Source organism: Nestor notabilis, unplaced genomic scaffold, assembly GCF_000696875.1.
Source record: "Nestor notabilis isolate BGI_N333 unplaced genomic scaffold, ASM69687v1 scaffold11836, whole genome shotgun sequence".
In the NCBI taxonomy this organism is placed as follows: domain Eukaryota; kingdom Metazoa; phylum Chordata; class Aves; order Psittaciformes; family Psittacidae; genus Nestor; species Nestor notabilis.
Window position 1 is genome coordinate 37,785 of NW_009933347.1, and position 23,467 is coordinate 61,251.

The 23,467-nt window shown below is 39.2% G+C and overlaps 1 protein-coding gene across 1 annotated transcript in view; it reads left to right on the forward strand.

The window, feature by feature from the left end:
- The window catches only part of PEPD (peptidase D), a gene marked incomplete at both ends in the record, with an annotated part of 93,517 nt that overhangs the window by 32,948 nt on the left and 37,102 nt on the right, over positions 1–23,467 (forward strand). The window contains 2 exons of the mRNA XM_010016841.1: positions 501–576; positions 2,143–2,189. Of these exons, the coding sequence (XP_010015143.1) occupies positions 501–576; positions 2,143–2,189 (123 nt within the window). The remainder of the gene's footprint in view (positions 1–500; positions 577–2,142; positions 2,190–23,467) is intronic.

A 23,467-nucleotide genomic window follows, 5' to 3' on the forward strand; every position in this document is an offset into this window, starting at 1 on the left:
CCCCCGCCCCTTTTTTTGAGGTATTGCAACTAGGTGGGAGTTGAGGGTATGTTGAATAAAATTCTGGAGCTCTGGGAATTTCATTATGTAAACTAGTTTCAGATTTTGTTTTAAAAATAAATCAAGTATGTTTGTAGAAATGTTCCTTTTGAAGTGGTGTTTGAGCCATGACAAAAGCAGAAATACATTGCTTTTTTTCCTAATGTATTGTAGAATGAGTTGAAAAATGTTGGTTGGACCACTTGTTTATTAGCATTAAAATAATGCTTGCTGATGTTTGAAATGCTTGTGACTTCCCTTTGTAAGATTGTTTTGCTAATGCTGAATCAATGACAACAAAACTTTGCTGCCATGAATACTGTAATAGCTCTTTGCTCTTGAGGTGTACTTGATCTAATTTTACTGTAGGTGATGCATTTTATTTTCAGGGGGTTTTATTTCATAATTCTTAAGCTGTGGAGTTGCAACCTAACTTGATATCTGTTCTACTTTTCTTTAAGTCGTGTGATTAAGACAGACATGGAGTTGGAAGTTCTGCGCTACACCAATAAAATCTCCAGTGAAGCTCATAAAGAGGTAATGGATCTTTTACTGATAATAATTTTTGCTCTTCGTGTAGCAGTGGTACTCAGAAAACGTTCCCAGCAACCCTGAATTACTTAGTAATAAAATAATGGAAAAGCTGGATAGAAATAAGAGGATAATATCCCTCCTATTACAGCCCAGTAATATACCTTACATTGTCCTTGAACTCACTAGTACATTTGTGGTATGTGAGAAATGAAGTGTGGTTTTGGATAAGAGCTGGAGCCTCAGCAGAAGGTGACCTGCTTGCACTGTGTCTCTCCTGTATGGACAAATGTCAGTATAGAGATGGAGAAAGAAGAATCATAGAATGGTTAGGGTTGGAAAGGACCTTAAAATCATCAAGTCACAGCCCCATTGCCATAGGCAGGGATGGCTCACACTAGACCATGTCGCCCAAAGCTCTGTCCAACCAAGAGATCTGTCCAACCAAGAGATCTGTCCAACCAAGAAATCAAGAAGATTATTCTTGTGGCCCATGACAGCATGTGCAGCTCTGAAAAGTTTAACTTTGCAGCTTACTCTCTCCAGATCCTTACAGTTCAGTCAGTAGGATAGTGCTCCTTAGGTTGTTCCTCAGAAATGGGTATGTCCAACAGTACAGTGCTTCATGATGCTGTTGTGTTGACATAGCAAAGTGGCAAAGATAAATCCATGCTCTCAGCAAGGCTGCTCAGGTTGGACCCAGCACTGTGCCAGTGGAGTCGTACTGCTTTACTGGTATTGACGACAAAATTAACTTGGGTGTCAAACCTGTACTCATATTGTGAGGCAGAGATGCCAAGAGTTCTGACTGACCAGGGGGAGCTTAAGTAAAAGTAACTAATGAGGTTACCAACTCAACTGTTGTCTTTGCTCCTGCTGCTCAGATTTCTGAACTGTTAAGTGTAAGAATATTTTAAAGGGAATATAAAGTTAAAATTTGAAGTCTAAGAATAGTTATTTGCATTCTTTCTGCTTGGTCCTTCATCATCCTGGAATAATCCTGTCACATCTGAGAGAATTTCTTCATAGAGCGGCTGCCTAGAACTTTTATAATACAGAAAGAGGCAAAGGAATAAAACTGGTGCACATTCTCAGCAAATCCAAGAACAAAAATCAGACTTACAGATTGTGAAATAGTGTTAACTCTAGTAGTTTTCTGATGATTCAGATTGCAAAGTATAAAAGAGTATCTCCCATTGTAGCTTATTAGAGTTCACAGTTTTGTTTTGCTGACATTCCATAAAAGTAAAGCAAAAGAACTTTGCTGCCAAGTTCACCAGGGCTTTAAGAGTTAAGCATTGGCATTTTGAAGAGCTGCACTTCATTAGGATATAGTAGTTTGGCAATTGAACTTGCTTTATTACTGGAGACTGCAGGCATTTAGAAAAATTAAAATGAGTTTGATTTCTAATGTAGTTTTAAAATGTGTCTACTGATGTAAATTTAAATTAAGTACAGATTATATTTTTGTAATATAGGTTCCTCTGGAGATAACTCAGTCATAACTCATAAATTTATAAATATGATATTCCCTCCTGCTATGAATGTCCCATGTTAATATGTATCTTACAGGTAATGAAGGCAGTAAAAGCAGGTATGAAAGAATACGAGATGGAGAGGTAAGAGTTCTTTCAATAATTGTAATAAAAAGAAGAAAGTCTCTCTGTGTTAGGGGTAGAACCAATAGCTGAGGCAAAGTAGTAGCATTGATTCAGTTGCTACTGAGAGCTCATTGCTATTTGAAGACAGTTGCAACCATTTTATTATTTTGAGGTGGTACTTCATCAGTTTCAAGCTTACATTTGATGATGGTTGATTATCTTCTCGGGGTGGTTTAGTGTAGCATAATTCTCTTTCTGAGTTGTAGCAATTTACAGAAGCTTTACAAAATAAATGTTACTGTTTCAAGCCACCCACTGAAATAGTGTTTAGGGATAAACATTGCCCTTATGGATAAAGAATGCCCCATTGCACAGAAGACTGCATGTATGAGTGTTTAAGAACCTTATAAGAGGCTGTGTTCAGTTGCATTTTGCCTGCAGTTACAAGTCAGCATTACCTGTAATTAGCCTGTACAAGGAGCTCATCTCACAATTGTAATGGATGTTACTAGTGCTGTTAAGAAGTCAGTAAGAATGCAGCTTATATCTCTTATGCTGAAGAAAACATGCTGTACAGGCATATATGGGAAGGATTGGCTGCTCCTAACTGATACAGTAGTGACGTGTCTAGATACAAGGAAAACATTGCCTCCTCTTTTAAATCAATATTTACATTAGATCAGCAGCAGATTATCATATAAAGCACAGTTTTGATCACCAAGTCCATTTATTTTTAGCTTACATACAGTATTTTCAATTTTAAATATATTTGCCTAATGAAGAAATAGAAAACAGCAGCCATTTCTCAGTTACTGTTGTTTCTTGATAGTAATTTTTCAAACATTAGTAAGCAGGCCAGTTCAGCACCCAGTGAGGGGAAAATAAAGTGGTCTCAGTATTGTCATCAGGATTTCAAGGTAGCTCAAAAAACAAATAATGCCCTTAGAACATACGCAATATGGAAAAAACAATGTTGCATTTAAGCAGTTTAAATTTCTACAGACTCTGTAGGCTCATGCCCATAATTTGAATCTGCTTCAAATTGCAGCTTCATAAAAGCGTCAGGTAACAGGGGGGAAAAAATGCATACATTCCTGTTACCTTTATTCATGAACCTTGTGTTTGTGTTCATTTTACACACTGCCCATGCTATATGTGCTGATAGTGAAATTTTGGTTCTGGAAGGTGATAATCATCAAAAATTTCCATACAGCAGAATTTGTTCTCAGGTGCTTTTAAATGTCACGATCCTGGCAGTTTGAGTTAATGTCACGAAGCAAATACATATATATATATGCTCTTTTGGAAGTCTTTGTAACTTTGTTTTTCTCTTCAGGACTTTCATTCTTCTCTGGCTAGCTTCATCCGTACACAGCAACCTTTTGAAAAGATTTGTTTGTGTCTTTCAATTAAAAAAAAATAAATAAATTAGGCAACTGTCTATTAGACCTATTTAAAATTGCCTTCTGTTCTTCCATATGTCCTGATAGATTATACTTCCTGAAAGAATTCGAGGTTATTTCACTAATGAAAGAGGTCTTGGCAGACTACTTCTGTAGCGTCTGCCTTGGAGACTATAATTAGAACTTCAGATTCTGTTGCTAGTGGAATTCATACCTGCTCTGCTTTCTGTTCCCTTGTTGCTTAGGAGAAATGGGTCCTAAAAATGTAAACCTGTCATTTCCAGACCTTTCTGGCAAGAAATGCGTAGCTGAAATGTTTATAAATGAAGTTAGAAAACAGTCTAGGAAATCTCTATGCTGTATGCAGATCAACCCATTAATGTAGCCTAAGAAGGGAACTTTCAAAGACCTGAAAATAGGCAGCATCCAAAAATAATAAATTTTCTTTGAAATAGTAAGAGTTTGGTTTGTTGTTTTTTGTTGTTGTTTGGGGGAATTGGGAAGCTTGGTTGAGGTGTTTCATTTGTTTTGTTGTGGTTTTTGTGGGCAACTGTTTGACAGCCTTGGTACAGCTGAAATCTAAGGGTGCAGAGAACCAGAATTCTTAAATAAAAACTTCACACTTGTATTTAAGAGATCAATTAAAAGTTAATGAAGTTTTTAATTTTCTGACCGTTTTAGGGCTTCTGCTCCCTTTGTGGAAGCTTTCTGAATTGTGTGGCCCTTTCCTCAGGTGCATTTGCAGTTCCCAATTACAGCTGTGAAATTGTGCATTTTTTAAATGACTATAGATATCTCTTGAAATATGGCCAATATACCCCTCTTTCATATTGCTTCACTTCATTCTTTGACAGAGTTTAGTGTGTGGTGTCTCTGCTCATGGCAGGGGGGTTGGAACTAGGTGATCTTAAGGTCCTTTCCAACCCTAACTATTCTATGATTCTGTGATTGTGGAGTATAGCACATGTAGTTGGGTACAAAGCTAGTCTGACCCTGTCCGTTAGGGAGAATAATGCCAGAGATCTCCAAAGCAATTAAAATTTTCCATTACTATGTGTAGGACCTGAGCGTTGCCTTTTCTTTGTTCATTCAGTTAAGCAGCATTCCTACAAAAAAATGAGTCATTTTACTTCTGTAACATACAGCAAGAAGATGTTAAAAATACTCCAGAAAATGTATCTGAGAGTCAGCAATACATAAGGATAGTTATATTTGTAGGATTGAGATTATTCTCTGAGAAGTAACTTGAAGGAAATTAAGTAAATTATGGAGAAATCTCTAGATAAGATAGTATCTTTTATTTTGAGGGTTGAAAGCTACCTTCAGAGATGTGCTGTAAGTGTTCTTTATGAGTAAGGTCCACTGGTGAATTATTTTGAACCAGTAATGTGTTAATGCTAAGATATATAAAAAATGAATGCATTTAACTGCAAGTCCAGTCAGCCCTGAGTTCTTTTTTTGGTTTGATGTTATTTAATACGTGGTCGGTTGACTTTAAGGAGATAGCCAAAGCAATTATCTACAAACAGTAATTCACAGCATGTGTAATTGCATATGAAGTTATTTTGGTAGGTCAAACTCTGGATTTTCTCTGAAGCAGTTTGTTTGGTATTTGTGCTTATCTCATGTTTAATTAATCTTCTTTAATTAAAGGCTTTTAATTATGAAACTGCTCTGTAGTGAATATATTGTTGAAATGCAACAGAATTATAAAAGGAATCTCTTCGGCACAAGTATGTGAAAAAACTCTGATTTCAGCTAAGTTGTTTTACGTGTGTATATATATAAACAAAAATAATTTTGTGTGTATATATAACTATATATATACACACTGAAAATACTAATTAGGACCTACAGTCATCTGTTTCAGGGTGCCCTAAAGTGTTGGAGATACCATCTCTAGATCAGTGTTATCAGTCTACAGACTATTTCTTAGTATTTATAAAATGAAGCATTGAATCTTCTGTGCATTCTCTCATTTGTTCCATTTTTTATTGAAGAAAACAATTTTAAGATTGGGATGGCTATTTGGAATTGTTGATTTGCTTGGGGAATGACATGAAAGTGTATGCTATGGCAACAGAAGAGCAGCTTCCTACATAAAGAGTATTGAACACATAGCTGTTACATGCATTGCCTGTTTGTGTGGGGTTTTACCCTGTTCTTAATAGTCCTGAAGGCCCAGTGATAGAGTGTGTGCACAGTCCTGAGTTCATTATATGATAACATAGTCATCATTGCCTTGATGAAGCTGAGCAGCACTGGGCCAGGCCTAACCACTCCTTCCCTTGTCCAAGATGTCCCTCGATGATTTGACTATCTCTGAACCCTCTGTGACTACTAACACAAGAGCACCATAGTGTTACCATGCACATAACTGTGATTCCAGTATTTAGGATCCAAAATCTTGGATCCTGTAGAGTGGCTTTTTTAAAACAAAGGAGCAATTAGCTGGTGTAATGGTGTCAGAGGTGGGTAACAGAACTTTGCATGTTGTTTCCATCAGTAAAGCAGCAAAGTAAGAAGGATCTGACTATATGTGCACAGAGGAGCTCTGAGACTCTTGGGCACTGCTGAAGTACTGTTGGTTTTATTATCAGCTTGCATGTCTGTGTTCCTCTCTCTGAGGCTTGCCTGTGTTTTATTCTAGTGACTTTAAATGTTTCAGTGCTAAGGCTGGTACAAGTGGTGGAGGGCAATGTACGTTCCATGCTATCTTGTTCTCCAGACGTGGTTGTAGAGGGGCAAGTTGGAGTTATTCAGAACACGTGCCAGCCAGGTCAAGAACTTGTGCCCCATCTGTATATAGCATAGTGGATATTTTAGGTCTCTACAACCTTACAAATCATTGTGGGGATTTTGTAGTAGTTAATACTAAACTTAAACACCCTGCTGTAACAGCAACAAAGTAAAGAATAAAATGGCAAGAAGGCGGCTACAGAGGTTTTTACTTCTTGGTTTACAATGCTTGCAGGCTATTTTTACACCTTGCCTCTCTTACCAGCTGAGGCTGATAGGAGTTCTTTATCCCTATTCTTTTTAGTGCTGTCCCTGATTCTAAAGCAGAGCTTAGACTCTGAGATGAGTTCCTGTCATATCTGTCAATGTTAAATTTCAGTATCTATGGAAGTCTGAGAGTGCTCTCATGGATTATGGCTCTCATCTTTCATTTATCTCTCTCTCCTCAGCTCCACTGGAACAAACTGAAAATAAAACACACGTGTTATTTCACTAGAAAATTAAAAATACCCGGAAATGTTTGTTGGTTTCCCTTTGGTGAAATGCTGATTATTTTAGCTGATCAGGATTTGCTACTTACTATCTCCTGGTAGATTTTGTCTTTGAATGTTCTTGAGAAAGACACTGACTTTTGCAGCAAATAATCTTTGTTTCCATTTTTTTTCATTATTCAGTTTCTGCATTTAGCATTTCAGCTCCAGTGTAGCCTTTTTAAGTCCATTACGTAAGTGTGTGTGTGGATAGTAAACAAGAATGCCCACTGCAGCTGACAAAAATACAGAGACAAATTCTTCACAGTTGCTTTTTGACATGGGAATGGTATTGAATTGTGCCATGACCCTCACTGGTATTTCTGTATAGGACTTATTTTTATTAAACAAGAGATGAGCACTCCATGAATCATGTCAGGATACTCAGTTACTGAAATGAGATTTTTCTTTTCCTTTCATTTTATTTTTCACATGGTTGGTAGTGTTGTGTAGCCTGAAAATGGCTTGACTGCTTTGTTTCCCGAAGCTGCCTCACAATTAGAGGTGGTGGGTTTTTAAATGTAGGTTACAGCTATCAATAGGCTGGATTTAAAACTTTATAATATATGAAAAACATCTGAAAGAGAGGAGAAAAGAGGCCTTTCACCATGTGTTTAAAACAAAACCCCACTCATTCTTCCTTTGTTTCTGCATGCCTGTGTGTTAGGACCAGTGTATGTCTCTGCTTGCTGTTTGGGCAGTGTTTTGGTACTAAGACAATCCCATATCCAGTGTTATTTATTTGCCTTCATATCTAGTTCTAGTAGAAGTGTCAAAGGAAGAAATAGATCAGCAGCAATTTCTGGTTTTTAGCAAAATGTCTGCACTGCACAGCAGCCCAGGGGGTTCTGTTCAACAGGGATTGTACTGGGGCCAGCACAGAATCACAGCATCACAGCCTGGTTTGGGTTGGAAGGGACCTTAAAGCTCATCCAGTCCCAACCCCTGCCACGGGCAGGGACACCTTCCACTAGAGCAGGTTGCTCCAAGCCCCTGTGTCCAACCTGGCCTTGAACACTGCCGGGGATGGGGCAGCCACAGCTTCTCTGGGCACCCTGTGCCAGCGCCTCACCAGCCTCACAGGGAAGAACTTATTCCTAATGTCTAATCAAAATCTCCCCTCCTTCAATTTAAAGCCATTCACCCTTGTCCTGTCCCTACAGGCGCTTGTAAAAAGTCCCACTCCAGCTTTCTTTCAGCTCCCTTTGGGCACTGGGAGCTGCTCTAAGGTCTCCCTGGAGCCTTCTTTTCTCCAGGCTGAATAAGCCCAGCTCTCTCAGTCTGTCTCCAGAGCAGAGCTGCTCTTGATCATCTCCATGCCCCTTCTGTGGACTTGCTCTAACACTGAGTAGCCAAGCCAGTCACTTCATACCTGAGCCTGGGGAGCACAAGGTGGAAAGCAGCAGCTTGGGGTCCCTGTGGCAGGGACACCCTGATCACAGCCCTGGCGAGCTCCCGTGTGTGCAGCTCTTGTCCCATCCACCTCGTGGCACTCAGTGGGTGCAGGGGCAGGACGTGGGGTCCTGAGCCAGTAGGACCATATTTGAACACAGCTCAGACTGATTAGGGTATAATGGAGCCCCTTGGGCAACTGTTTTCACCCTTTCCTCCTCAGAGCAGCGGTCTGTGCTGAGGACTGTCCGCTCAGGTCAGGACAGTGACTGAGGGAACCCCTCAAGGTTGACAGCACTCCCTTTTTAGGTGAGCGATTGCGCGTTTGAGATCATTTGCCATAAAGCTTAAGAATCAGCAGTGCAGTGACGATTCCGTCTGACATCCTGAGCCTGTAGTTAATGTTGGTGGAGCTTTAATTGAGCTTGAACAATAAATTTAATTTAACTTCAATTTATTGGTTCCATGGCAGTCACACAGAACCTCCTAAAAACAGTGTCATGAAATGACCTGCGGCAGTCCATGGCCAGGTGGGCAGCTCAGTGCAGCTCTGACAGCACACGTCAGGTAGCTGCTAATTGCTTAGGCTGAGCGAGCCACTGTATCTCAGGTGTCCAGTGCCCAGGGGGAAGTCAGATAGAATATTTTTGCTGGGAAGAGCAACTGGATTCAGAGAGACAGTTCCTGCAGCCTTCCCCTCCTGCCTACCTTCCCTCAGGTACAGCTGGTCCTTTGATGTTTTAAATTAGCCTGTTTCTGCTGATTTCCTAATCCAGCTGAATTAAGGTTGTAAATAGTCTTAAAATAAATCTGAATTTAAGAACTGGTTTAGAAAACTCCTGTGTTTAGAAAACACAGAGGCACAAGTGCATATGTACATGCAATCGACTCAGCAGAAATGGGGGTGAGGATTACCTCCTGACCATGGAGCCTCCTGTCTCAGCACCTCATCTGCTTTAGGAGAAGAGCTCCTCTGTGGTAAATCCACTTGGAGAGGTTCCAGTAGCCCCAGCGCTGGCAAACACGTACCCATTTACAGTCACCCATTTCCAGCTGCTCTCCCAAGCTGAGAGGAGAAACATGGGGGGCAGAAGCCTTCTAGGGGAGGGGAGCGTTGGGAGACTAGAACATCCAGGACCCTGAACTGCTGGTCTCGGTGGTCGTGGTGGTTACTGGTAGGATCCATTAATTGCTGGGAGGGAGCAGATCAGTTCCAGTATTTTCACAGTAACATTAACCTTAGCAGTGTTTCGTCCTTGCAGGAGGTCCTGAGGCAAGCTCGTACGTTCTCTCTTTCAGTAGAGGACAGCTTGGTTCACCTCCTGCATGTCACTTTAATTAGCATTTTGTGTTGAAGAGTGCTGTTTAATTGCACAGGTCTCTTTTGTGACTTGTGATTGAAGTTCCACGTAATTGGGTTTTATCTTCCTCAAAAAAATTGTGGAATTGGACTGTGTGAGAGCTTTAAAATAAAACCCTCTATCAGCCCACAGATACCAAAGAACAATTACCATGCTGCTGTTAGAAAATGGTTCCCTTCAGAGAGTGAGCTGTGGAAGGATGTATGCAACATGGATGCGTACAAAACTTGGCTTGCTTGTATAGCAAGATATAACCTAATTTCAAATGCTATGTCATTGTATGTCCTTACAGGGTTGTTAATCTAGTTAGTGCTATGATAATTTGTAATTACCCTTTTATTATCTTTTGGAAATCAAAAGGTAGTCACAATTTCTATTTGAATTTTGAATCCGTTGGAAAATTACAAGCAATGTTAATTTCTGTGGGTGTTTCATAGAGTGACTATTAATATTATTTATATTAACGAAAGAACAAGCCTTCTTCTCAAATTAGCAATGATGTCAGGTTTTACTGAATCTAGTGTGGCATTGAGATAGTGAACTGATTAGCATTCCTAATGACAAGCCAAGATGGAAGATACGTGAAATGGAACTCATTGTAAAACACAGCAGGCTGAACTGATTATTATTTGCTGTGGATTTTGTTCATGCTTGTTCAGACAAGTCAAATGTAAAGATTTTACCATATGCAAGGCTTTATCTGCATTGTGAGCTTTAGTTCAATAATTCTTGCTCATTACTGTTGGAGCAGAGAGATCAGAATTTTGTGTTTGTTGGCCCTCATCTTTGGATAACCAGAGTTGCTACGTGATCATGCTCAGAGACTGGAAGCCCAACTTGAAGGAAATGGGTAGGACACCAAGGCTATCCATTAATAATATGGTGTTGCACAGTGACCTTCTGAAAATCAAAACCATTTTACACAGATGGAAAGAAAATGAGCAGATTCTGTTCCTTGCTGTCAGCATCCCCCCTGCATAAATTTTTTCCAAACTGGTTCTTAGAGCATCCTTATCACTGCAGTGTGCTAGTGCTGCCTCCCAGCTTGTTACGCAGCATTTCTAGCATCCATCCTGATGGTTCTTTTTTTGTTTGTTTGATTTTTGTTTGGCTTTCTGTTGTTGCCAGGGGAACACAGGAAAGAATTGGGCAAAAAAATGCTATTTTGGCAGGTGTTAGGGTTTTTTTAGTGTACCCGTTGTCAACAGTATTGCAAAACACAAGGTCAGGATTATAATTACAGGATGGTATGTGATAGTCTCTTCTAGTTTGGTTCTCCATGCACATGAGTTTGGTCTTATTTGCAAAATGTTGTGTTGTTCTCAAGTGTTCTAATTTTTTTGACGTAGGTATGATTGTAGGGTTTTAAGTGTTGTTCAAAGATGGTAGGTTTAAGTCACTTAATGTTTATTAAGGTCTGAGATTACAAACATTAATTGAAAAAATATATGGATGGGAAGTGAATGAAGGCAGGAAAGGACAAAGCAGCAGGTGGCTGCCTGTAGTGAGAGATGCAAGAGTACTGGCATTTGCTTAGCAGTGAAGACTTCATCCCTGACTACTGGATTTCTACCGTCCAAGCAGTGCTGAAGATGGCCTGTGTAACTAACTTGTGTAGCAGGGCAGAATAGAGCTGAATTGCCAGGTAGAAGTGGTGGAAAATGAAGTGAAATTTAGGACTGGGAGGAACCTGAATCATATTAGACAGTAGGGGTGATGTTTCTGCTAAAATAAAGTTGAGCCTTGAGGCAGTCTTAGGAAGTGAGGGATACAAAGAGCTTTGCTGACAACTGACTCTGTGTCTTCTGATTGATCTACTGAAACCTGTATATTTAAAAGGACCAATCAGATATGTGATGTTTAAAGGCTCTACAAGTTAATCTGGTAGTGTAAGGTACAGTTGCCATCACTCGGTACAGTCCTCTTGTAAAATGTCGTATCTTTCAGGTGTATTGGACTGGATTTTTACTCCCTCTTATTTCCAAATGAACCTACTATGTCTCCTTGGTCAGCACTGAATGCCATAGGTGGGCAGGCATTCTCTGGTTAGCAGATGATTTGTAAAACTTTGATGAAGCTGTTTGGGTGCAAAGTGTAGCTAAACATTGTATATATTAGGATTGGGTAAAGTTTAGGATGTTAGATATGATTTATTAATAGTGTTTAGCCTGTCAAATCTCTAGACTTGCTCTGTAATTGACACTGAGTATAATACATCAGGATTGGGTCAACTCTCCCAAGATACTGTTTTTTTTCTTTCTTGTGTGTTTGAAGGAGAAGTACAACAGCATATCTGTGACTAGTGTGTTGGTTGGGTTGGAAATGGCAACACCATTCAGGAGTTGGCTTCATGGTCCTGCAAGATTTGGGGAGATTTCAGAGATGTGTTGAAGGAGGATTTCATCCTTCACCTGGTTTTCATCAGAAATTCTGTCTTTGTGTGAAGGATGTTGGTATCATATAACAAGAAACCATTTAATGGAGGAGGGTCCTAAGGCAATGCTGTTTGTGTTGCAATTGCAAATCAGAGAGGCTTGGGTCCATAAGACCTTCCCAGGAGGTCTAGAATTAGTTTGGGTCAGGTGAGCTTGTTGGTTATTTGAGGCCAGTGGGGCAAGGAGTTCCCTATTATTTGAAAGAGTTCCTGAATGGGTGTTGTAAGTTCTTCCTGGTAGTTCTCTGTATTATGTTGTGCTTAATTTTCATATTGATTCTGGCACGTGGGATCAGTGTAGTAATTTTACCACCTGTGATAGGCCCTTGGAGCTAGACTTGGCATCTTTAGGAAGATTGCTAAACTGCTGCTCTCTGGGGCCCTAGTGCAGTTTAGAATAAGCATTGAAAATGCATCCATTCTTGTATTTCAGCCCATCAGTCTGCATTAGCCTCTGATTTGCACTGTTGGTGTTTGGTCTTTCTGCCTTGCTCTTCAGCCAGGTCGGGTGCTGGACAACAGCCTCAGCTCTGGGAAAAAGAAGCAGGAGTTGCAGAAGTGGTATGTGGTGGGTCAGCAGGACCCTCTGAACAGGTTGCAGCTGTTTGCGGATAAGCTTGGGGAGGTGCAGATTTTGTGACCTGCCTACAGAGCACCTGTTGTGGTCATTTGTTTGGGCCCCGCATGAAGAAAGGAGTGATGAAGAGTTCCCAGGAATTAGAGACGGTGTCGTAGGTAGACTTGGTCAAAAAATGTGCCTGCATCTTCCTGAGCCAGATGGAGTCCTGCTTCCTTAGCTTCCCTTCCCAAAAAATTCTGTCTTCTGCAGCTGCCTAAATATGGTTCAGACACTGTCATCATAAATTGAGCATTACAGACTTTTATTACCCTTAAGGTAATAGGTTTACATATCCCGTATGACAAATTACTACATTATGCTCCAAAAATAGTTCAAGTATTCAAAAAAGTACTGAGGGCAAATTAAGCTCCATATTGGGACCCCAGCCTCCTTCTAACCTAAGCCCTTACTGCAATTCTGCATACTCCGTGGTGTTGAACAAAAGTTCAAACTTCAGATATCCAATTTGAAACTGAAAGAAAGATTATGAAGCATTGGTGATTATGTTGGCATTCTGTGTCATTGAATAGTGCTTGTTTTTTATGTGCTATGTGGGTGGCTGTGTATTTGCTAAGAAGCATAACTGAAGATGAAAGTTTAATTATTTCTTCGAGGCAAATCCTCTCTCCCATGGACTTAAACTTGCATAAGAAAAATGAAAATTCATTAGGAGTGTAAAAATTGGCTAAAATTAAAAACCATTTATTTTTACCCTATTTATTCTTCTGAATAATAAAATTTCCCCATGGGTTTTTGGAACATATGTAGAATAATTACACTGTAGAAGTAGTGCTTTAGTTCAGCTTCTAGAGCTAGGGCAAACATTGTGATTATGCTGCAAGCTTAAGTCTAGGTTTTATAGAAAATCTCATTCAAGGCTCTGTTGTCGTCAAGTGCAAAAAACTGTGACCCATGGATTGGTCCCTGTGGGAGCAATTATTCTTTGCAGAGATTTTTTTTCCAGCATGGAAAATTATAGATGTCAGAAAAAAGTTTAACCCTCAGTACCTCTAAAAGAATGTTTCCATACCTGCTGGCAAGAATATAAATTTTTAGCTTGTATCTGCAAGCATTTATATTTAAGCCAGGATTTTTTTAAAAACTTGTCTTCATAAACAACTCAAAGGTAACATTGCTTTCTTTTAGTTATAGTCTGTATGCACTGGTGAAGACAAAACAGGGGCTGAAGCTGCCTCATGCTGCTTAATGCAGTGCCGTGCCCAAACCTCTCATGACAGGATTCTCGCACATTGGGTGCAGTGTGAATTGATGATTAAAACCTCTTGTCTACTGGTGGCAGAGGGCGGAGAATGTCGAGTAAGTGTGGGGTTGCTTAGGAACACAGGTTAGCATCTGATATTCTGTGTGCGCATGAGTGGTGTGTTTTGGTGAACAAGAGCAGTATGTTCATCTTCCAGCCATGGGTCTGCAGAAAGCAGTGGGAGGCAGGAGCTGATGCTTGCTTTCAGGGGAATCTGCTGCCTTTTAAAGAGGTGCAACATGTGCATTTTCACTTCCTTAATTCTGGTATTTAAGTCTCGGCAATCAAAGCATGTGCTTTGTTCCTAGCAGAAATTAAAATAATACTTTTCTATTACTTAAAATAACAGATCCAAACCCAGCAGATACCCTGCCCCTATCCTTCTCTATTTTCTCATGTATCTTCTTTGCTATTGAGTACAGTTTGGTCATTAAATTGTGATGAAATGGATAAAATTTGCCTCATATGTTCAAAGGCTTTTGCAAAGTGAAAGTAGTTGTGTGATGCCAAGAGGGATGTTAAGCTACCTGCCTCTGAAGTTTGAGTCTAAGATGGGCAGAGGCACCTTTCTGTAACCCAAATACTGCAGAGAGGCATAAAGACAAATTCATCCCAGATCTACCAACCCCAGGACAGGAAGTGTCACCTTCGTTTGTACTTAGTTTTTTATATTTTTTTTTTCATCTAGTGATTTGTATTTATCACATTGTTCAGTAGTTTTCCAAATATTGATGATACTCAAAATAGTCTCAGTCAACATTAAGAGTTTCTGGATTTGAGAATGGAAGAGAGGACCTTGCAAGTAAAAATGAGTAAGTTTTTTCTGTTGGGCTCATGCTAAAGGATGCAAGGTCCATTTGTGTGGGTAGGCACAAGTAATGTATTTTAGGCGTTGTGTAGAATTCCAGTGAAATTTGGCAATTTTTTTTGAGGACAGTTACGTTAAGTTTTGGTCACTTATGCTTCAGTTAGCATGCATAATTGTATGAAGAAGTAATTATAAAAGATTTTGTGAGGCCTTTCAGCAGTTCAGAAGTTTATTCCAGAATATGGTGATAAACATTAAAAGTTTATTACAAAGTATTATGGGAAAATGCACTGCCCTGAGATTATGTACCATGTTACAGAGCTCAGGTGGGATGGCCAGATCTTATGTCGAGCTCTGTAACCTCCTGCACATTATCCCGCTTTCATTTCTACAGGTGCCCTGTCTCTATCTACATCTGAGGGCATGATACTTCTGTGTTATTTTTGCCTAAATTACTTTGCCGTTTGCCAGGTGTATTCATTCCTTCAAGGTCCAGTCTATGCATTTTATCTTGCTTCATTTTCCCCTCCTGTTTTGTGAGGTGATGTAGAGAGAAAGAGTAGGGTTATGCCCTTAACTGCTGCTTTGATTCTTTAAAGACAGCTTGGAAAAAATCAATGGGTGTAAGTATGTGTAGGTAGAGACTGTTGAAATATTTTACTTTTGAATGTGTGAGACAAAGGTTGCCTGTTACAGCTAGTATCACGCCAAGTTGCTTGGCCATGGTTGGTGGGGCTGGCTGGGGAGTGTGTAGGTACCAGTGAGACCAAGTCCATGTATGGGGTCCTGCTCCCCTGCACCAGCCAGCACTGTGCATCAGCTTCATCTCAACAGTCTGATGGTGGCCTCATATTGATCCTCAACATCTGAATGGGGTGTGGGGCTAGACTGCTGGTGGAGACATGCCAATTGTAGTTATGTGCACTGTTGGTACTGAAACAAGAGGCACAGGGCCTCTCAAAGCTGGCAGAGATGAAAACTTGGCTCAAAGTATTTGCTTTTACCTAGAGAAACCTGAGTGAAGGATTGAGTGCTGTTGCCTGCTAAAGGACTGGAAAAAAAAGTAATAGATTGCTTGAGCAGTGCCCTCCAGCAACACTGGAAAGAGGTGGCTTGATCTTTCCTGGTATTTCATAGATAAAAACCCCCAGAAAGTAGAACTTTCCATGCTATCTTTCATGTATCAGGAGAAATTTAGAAGCTGATGGGGATGACCAAGAAGCACGTATCTTTTCTATGTATTTTTCGCAGCTGGGAGGTAGCTTTTAGAGTGGCAGCAGTAGTTTTATATATATATATATATATGGAAGAAAAACATTTTTATTCCTTTTTTTTTTTTTTTTTTTTTTTTTGAGGGGAGCAAGAATTGCTTACTTTATTTTTCATTGCATAGACAGCTACACCTGGGCATGTTGGTCTGCATCAATAGACCATGCACTCCATTTTCTTCAACTCTGAGTCACTCCTAGCTGATTTTACATATGTTTTTCTCTTTTTCAACCTGTGTTTTGAATCCATGAATCATTTATCTTGGTAATTTTTTTTAGAACTGGAAGCAGGCGGAAATTCATTAGGGTGCTGAAAAGAGATCTGGGAAAAAATGTGTATCAGCTGCCATGATAGGTAGTGTGCTTGTAGACATTGCCGGTGGCCTTGAGATCAAAAAGTGGAGAAACAGCTTCACAGTAAGAGCCCAGGAAATGCTAACTACGTAATGAGTAGTAGCTTTCTTTTGATTTACGGCATGGCTTTCCAATCAATCCATAAAGCTTTGAAGAGAAAAAAAGTAAACCTCTAAGGGAAAGGGAAGGGCCATACCATTAGTTGTTACTGTCTGCTTACTTGTCTTCTCTAATTCCAGAAGTGTGTGCTGAAAATGGATGATAGTGTGTAAAAATATCAACCATTGGCCAATTCCTTTGTAGCTTCAAGCTGAGATACAGTTCACATCATGCTGGTTCTTGGAGAATATTCAGTTTCATCTTAGCTATAGGTTATGTATAGAGAGGTGTACTTGGAGGAATTTGACAAGAGGTGCATGCGTGATGTAACTTCCAGCTCTTGTATATCAAATTCTTGCTCTGATCTCCTTTTCTTTCATCTTCAGTATGTGTCTTTCATTAAAGAATTGGATGGTGAAGTGGATGTGATATCTTGCAGAATATTTCAGAACCACATGCAGCAGTATTTTTTTACTCAAATCACTGCAATTCAGAAAATTTACTCAGGAATATTGGTCTGGCGTTTGAATTTAGAAATGCAGTTTTAATTGTCAAGACACTATTTGGTTGAGACTGCCCGGTTGTTAATTTGTTTGAAGTTGACACTTGAGCTGAAAGACTAACAGCTGTCTGGATGCATTGCTCACTTTTAAATCTAATCTGTTGCAGAGTTTGGGTGTACTGCAATTGTGGATGTAGTTTGTCATTTTTATAGCCGGGGGGCAATACTACTGTCTGGGGACCTGGGGGTTTACTGTTCACATGCACAGGCTTTTTCTGGTACATTAGTAAAACTTGGACATAATGAAGGGCTGATCTTCCCGATCTTAAAGTTTTAATATGTATTATAGCAGTTGTTTCCACTACTCAGAACAATTTATCTACTATTAAAATCCAGAAAACTGTCTTCATCACCTGAAAAATGAATTGTTCAAAAGTAGAGGTTTAACTCTGTGTTGTGTGCACAGAGTGCCATCAGTGTCGTTGTGCCTATATTAACGTGCTCATAATGTCAGGAGTTTCTAATGCATGTGACGGACTCTCCTGATGTGACTTCTTTTAACATGGATTTGTGAGGGATTATTTTGAAAAGTGGCTACTAACTTGCATAAGTGATCCTCATTTCCAAACCCAGTAATTTCGCAAGCTAAGGTAAGGTTTTCATTCATAGCAACAATCTATCTAGCATTATTTCACCTTCATGTTTTCAATTAGTCAAATACGGTTTATGCATAATAAAATAGTTTTTTCTCAGTTCATGTTGGAATACTAATTTCAATGTAAGTGATGGTATAGTAATGAATGAAAATATTTCCCCGCCCCAATACTAGAAAGCTGCTACCTCAATAGGAAGCTAATATTTTCTGGTCTCTCGGCTCTTGACGTTTCCCCAGTCTGGCTCCTGCTCTACTCTATGGTGATTTAGGCTGGCAGTAGTCAGCAGTCAGTTCTGTTTTGTTGTTGTGGTTTTGGGTTTCCCACCCCCCTCTGTTGCTTGCTTGCCTGCACCCATTTGTTATTTCAGTATCAGGAATATTTGAAACTTGGAGTGTAAATTGTGAAATACTTGGTGTGCTGTCTTCTACATAGTTAATAGATGTACTGTTACACTTTGGATCCCCAAAGTATAAATCAAATTATGTAGCCTATTACGCTTTACATAGGAGAAACAAAATACAAAATATTTTACAATGCAGAAAGTGCATGTGAATCAAACTTTTGTTGTTCCTAAGGGATACAATTTTGACAATTTTATGAGGTTGCAATTTATTTGTAGAGTGAGTTGTAACATGGCTTTGATAAAAGTAATGTTCACACAGCATACTGCTACCAAGAACACTTTTTTAAAGCCACTAGTCTTGCTGATTTGTATTGTTATAACAAAGTATCTGTTAAACTCCCTAGAAGTGTGCCTCTCTGAGCTATACTTATGAACACTGCATGGTAATGCTGGTTGGAGTGTTGTCCTGATTTAAGCCCAGCTGGAAACTCAGAACCATGCAGCCACTTGCTCACTCTCCCTTTTCTCCCCACCACCTCCAATCCCAGAGGGATGGGGAGGAGAATCAAAAGAATGTAAATCCCATGGGTTATGATAAGAGCAGTCCAGTAACTAAGGTATAATACAAAACCACTGCTGCTACCACCAATAATAATAATGATAAGGGAAATAACAAGGGGAGAAGGATATAAAACTAAAAGAGGAAAGTGGAAAAAAAACAAATAAAACCAAACCAAAACCAACCAAACAAATAAAACCCCACAAACAAAAAAACCCCAACACAATAAGCAGCAGTGATGCTCAACACAACCGCTCACCACCCGCTGACTGATACCCAGCCCAACCCGAGCAGCGATCTGGGCCTTCTGGGTGACTCCCCCCAGTTTCTATACTGGGCATGACGTGCTGTGGTATGGAATACCCCTTTGGCCAGTTTGGGTCAGGTGTCCTGTCTCTGCTTCCTCCCAGCTTCCCCTCCTCCCTGGCAGAGCAGGAGACTGAGAAAGTCCTTGGTCGGAGTAAACATTACTGAGCAACAACTAAAACATCGGTGTATTTTTTAATGCAAAAAATTCAGCAAAAACAGTTGGTCTTGCAACTAGCATGCTATCTCTTGCTGTGAAAGAATGATTTGATGTGATTATCCAAAGAATAAGATTGTTGATAGGAATGGCATTTCATTGAACAAATACTTCAAAATGTCTTGCAAGATATTCCTCTAAAAATACATGTTAAATCCTATTGTACGCTAATATACATCGCTCAAAATTCAAAATACAGCTTTCCACGTGCATGCTACTTGCTGCTTCTTTTCTGAATGAGAAGAGATAACCTGGAAATTCTGTACCAACCACAATTGTTTTTTCAATTGACACAGAGTTTGAAGCAGAGAGCAGAGCCCTGATGAGGCTCCCATACACATGTATCACTGAAGAATCACGTCTTGAAACTGTGGTTTCTCTTGCTTTCCAGACACAACAGCATCAGTTCAAATTTCCAGCTTCATTTTTAACATCTCTGTTTTCATATGTTGTTTCTTTGAAATTGCTTGAGAATACCTGTCTGGCAACGTTTCTGAAATATCTGTGGAAACATGCTATTTCAGAATAACCAGCCTAATAACTGGTGTTTTACTATTTTTGATTTTATTTTTTACTTTTCTTTCCTTCTTCTTTATTTCCTTCTTCTTCCCTCCCTCTTTGTATCTTCTCAGTCTTCTTCAGCCTCTCTTCAGGCACATGCAATATACTAAAACAAGCAAAGTTGCCTCACAGTATCAGTACCACTCTTTGAGATATGTTTCACAGAAATGTTCTAGACAGAGTGTAATAGACAGTAATGAAGCAAAGAGAGGACAGTTCAGAAAATAAGGGTGAAATGAGTTTGGTGAATAAATCACCTATGACAAATAATGGGGAAAGGAGTCTGGCAAAAAAAATGGTCTATGAAGTAGAGAAGCTGAAAAAAAAGATTACTGCATGTGAGAATCCTTAGTAAACAAATTATATATTCACCTAAATGTATGATTTTCTCTGAGGCTAAAGATTGCTGTTGTAAGGGCATGAGTGCAACAAAGCACTGATAAGCATGCCAGTGTGACAATGCATAGCCTATGCATCCTGTGGTATAAAAATACTTGCTTTTTTAATACTGTTAATACAGGTAATTCATTAATGGGGGTAGATGAACTTGCCTTGCACAAAAGTTTTCCTGTGAGAACAGAATAGAAAACTAGAATTATAACAAATGCTCATCTAATAACAGAAGTCAAGAAGGCTGCCAGCTGAGACACTGCCAACTTGACCAGCTGGGACAAGAATCAGTGTATCCAGGGGCTAAGGTTTGGACCAGAAGTTAGAAATGTGTTTCTGTACTGACCTCTGCCAGGAGATGCTAAACAAGTCTCTTTGTCCACCTTATGTTTTTCCTTTCATTAGTTCTCTTCTCTATGGAGACAGAGCAGAAGCTCCATTTCCTTGTATGATACCTATAACAGCAAATGGCCAACCTCAGCTGGATCTCTCGCTCCTCTGTGGTCATACTCAAATGTGCCCCAAAAGCCACCTCTAAGGCCCACTTCCCTTTCAAACACAGCATATAGCTCCTGCAGTCATGCTTTTTTGGTATATGAAAGTTGAATTGCAGTTTTCTGTTAAGCTAATCAGATTTGCTTTAATTACAAATGTTTTGTTGTTGTTAGTTATTAAGAGGTGAAATAAAACCAACAGAAGCAACTCCGGAAATTACTAATTAAAGGAGCAGTAGACTTGTTTTTAAAAGATTCTTAACACCATTAGTGAATGTGAGGAGAACAAAATGAAACTGCTGGTAAATGATGGAGTAGGAACATGAGTTTGGGTAGTCTCTAAATTGCAGTTCACCCTAGTGTGGGAATTGTGGCAACTGCTGAAAGCAGCTGGAATAAGTAGGTGAAACTTTCTTTATTCACCCCCAAAAGCTTGGAGTATTTGTAAAGGAGTTTTACAAGAGTATGCAGAAAATTCACTCAAGGGAAACATGATAAAATATGTCCTAAAAATAGCAGTACAAATAAAAAAATACCACCTTTTTTTTTTTTTTTTTTTAGCTGTATGTGAACTTTGTACATTTTGTGATCAAGAAGATGAAAATTTAACGATACTACACTTGGAAAAGATGACTTGTAGCAATTTAAGAGCTTGTATAACATTGATTATTTTGTAGGAAAGTGAAGGAAATAGTTTGGAGAACTGCAGTTTATTCCCATAATGTGTGCACTTTAACAAAGATGTCTGTTTTCAGTTGCAATTACCATAAATTCAGAAAGAGAAACAAAAAAATCTGTGTTCTTCCCACAGTCACCACAGTTGTTAAATATTATCCTTAAGCCTCTCCTTTTCCATTTTTTCTAATGAAGACTGATAGTAATAAGTAAATTCACTTGCCTAAAGACGCCTGGAGGATCCGTGCTTTCCTAAAGGCAGGCTTGGGCTGTGTTGGGGGTTGGCAAGCTCACCTGGTGCATGAGAAGATGCAAGTGAAACAGATTCATCTGTTTTCGTTATTCGAGCTAATGGGGAATTGAATGTAAGGCTAGAGAGTGAAAAATTTATTGGATTCATTTCAGCTTAGATTATCAATGAAGCTGCTGGGAACATAAGGAAAGACTTTTGTTTCAGTTTTGGAAAGTGCTATAGTCCCACTTCCATAGTGCCTTTTCAGTAGAATTTAAGCTTTTAAAGTCTGCATTTTTAAAGATAACTGTATCTTTTTGGATAAAAGTATGAATCAGTGCTTTAGCACTTTGAGGAGGTGGGCTTAAATTTCCAAGATATTTAAGTGCTTTCTGAGATGACCTTGTATCTTCTCAGTCTTGATTGAAAAGCCTTACTAATTATTCAGGTGGGGTGTAAAAAAAATGCTCCTGTTGAAAAGGAATGGCAGAAGTTTGTGCAATCTGCTTGTTGTCCTCTTCCCTAGTACCATGTTGAAGGAATTGGTGAGCAGCAACCAGTAGGTTCACCACGCAGGTCGCTGACTTGGTGGAATGAGCGTGTGGCAGCTCACAGGCAAAGGCAGGTCATCAGGAAGAACCACTCCTGCCTCTTGTCCTGAGCAGGATTCTGGTGCTAAGGGAATGCTGCATGAAGTGGTTTCTCTTGCTGTTCATAGAGGTAATTACGACAGTTTGTTTGGGTTTTTTGACATGGAAGGTGTCAAACAAAATGAAACAATTGTGAAAGGATAAGTTAAATGCTATCAAGATCGCTACGCGTTTTGTTCAACAAAATTCGGGAACTGCCTTAGCTGCAAAGGTTTGCTTTGATTCCTTTCTTAATGTGAATAATACAGCTGTCCTACCTTTGGCTTACGAAAACTCAGTATTTACCCATAATGCTTTATCTGTCATGAAACTTGGGAGTCTGACTACTGAAAAATTATTTCTGATTAGTCCATGTTTAAGTACAGATGGCATAAAACCAAAGAATGATTTGATAGCAGAGGGGAGAAGCAGAAAATGTTATTTAAACACCAGCGATATCTCTAGCAAAGCCGCTGTATTTTCTCTTTTCCTATAGTGATTTTCTGATTAGTTCTATGTCAAACAATCTCCTTTACCTCATTCGTTCTTGTAGATCTCTGCTCAAGTACCTGTATTAAGTAATTTTAATTTATTATGATAAGCCATATACAGTTAGCCATTTAGCAAAGTGCTTGTCACTTTGCTGTAAACCATCTCATGTGATGTGACCTAACCAATTCTGACAGCAGAGAGAGTTCAACCACAATGTCGAGTTTTAAAGTTATTTACAGTGCTTGGAGGTTTGTCTGCGTACAGCATCCACTTAATCCGGCCTAAATCTAGGAAGCTGTCTTCTGGTCCTGCCACTCTGTCTAATGGGTGTTAATAATAGCTGTTCTAGTCACCCTGTCTTCTGACTGAAAATCTATCTTGAGCTGTTGCACCTTATGAGGCAGATCAAAATTGACATTTTTTATTGATGTAACTGGTTGCTGCTGAATACTTGGGGACAAATAAAAGTAACTGAACTCAGAAATGAAGGGAAAAACTCTTTTGTTTGGTAGAATTGCAAGCCAACTGATATATGTATATAAGTAAGCAGTCCCCTAAAAATAGAGTTTAAAATATACTTGATAAATGAAGAATTAAAATTAGCCATATAGCTATCAATTGCTTTAATATATCACATTTACATTCTTGAATATAAAAATCATTTCATTATTAACTCCATTAAATGAATCCATGATGCAGACAGATCTCATCTAACACTACCATTTCTTTTTCAGTGGATGTAGTATTAAAAGTGAAAAACTGCACATCATTTCATGAGAAAATGATCTTTGTTTCACAAGAAAATGGGTGATCTTTGTTTGCTTTTACTGTTTCCTAACTATTTTAATATCAATATATGTATGCAATAAAGAAGATCTAAAATGTGGCTTAAATTTTAGCAAATCATCTGTCTCTGGTTTAGACTTGGGGCAGGAGGAAAGGGAACAGCCAGTAGGCGAAGACTGGGGAGAA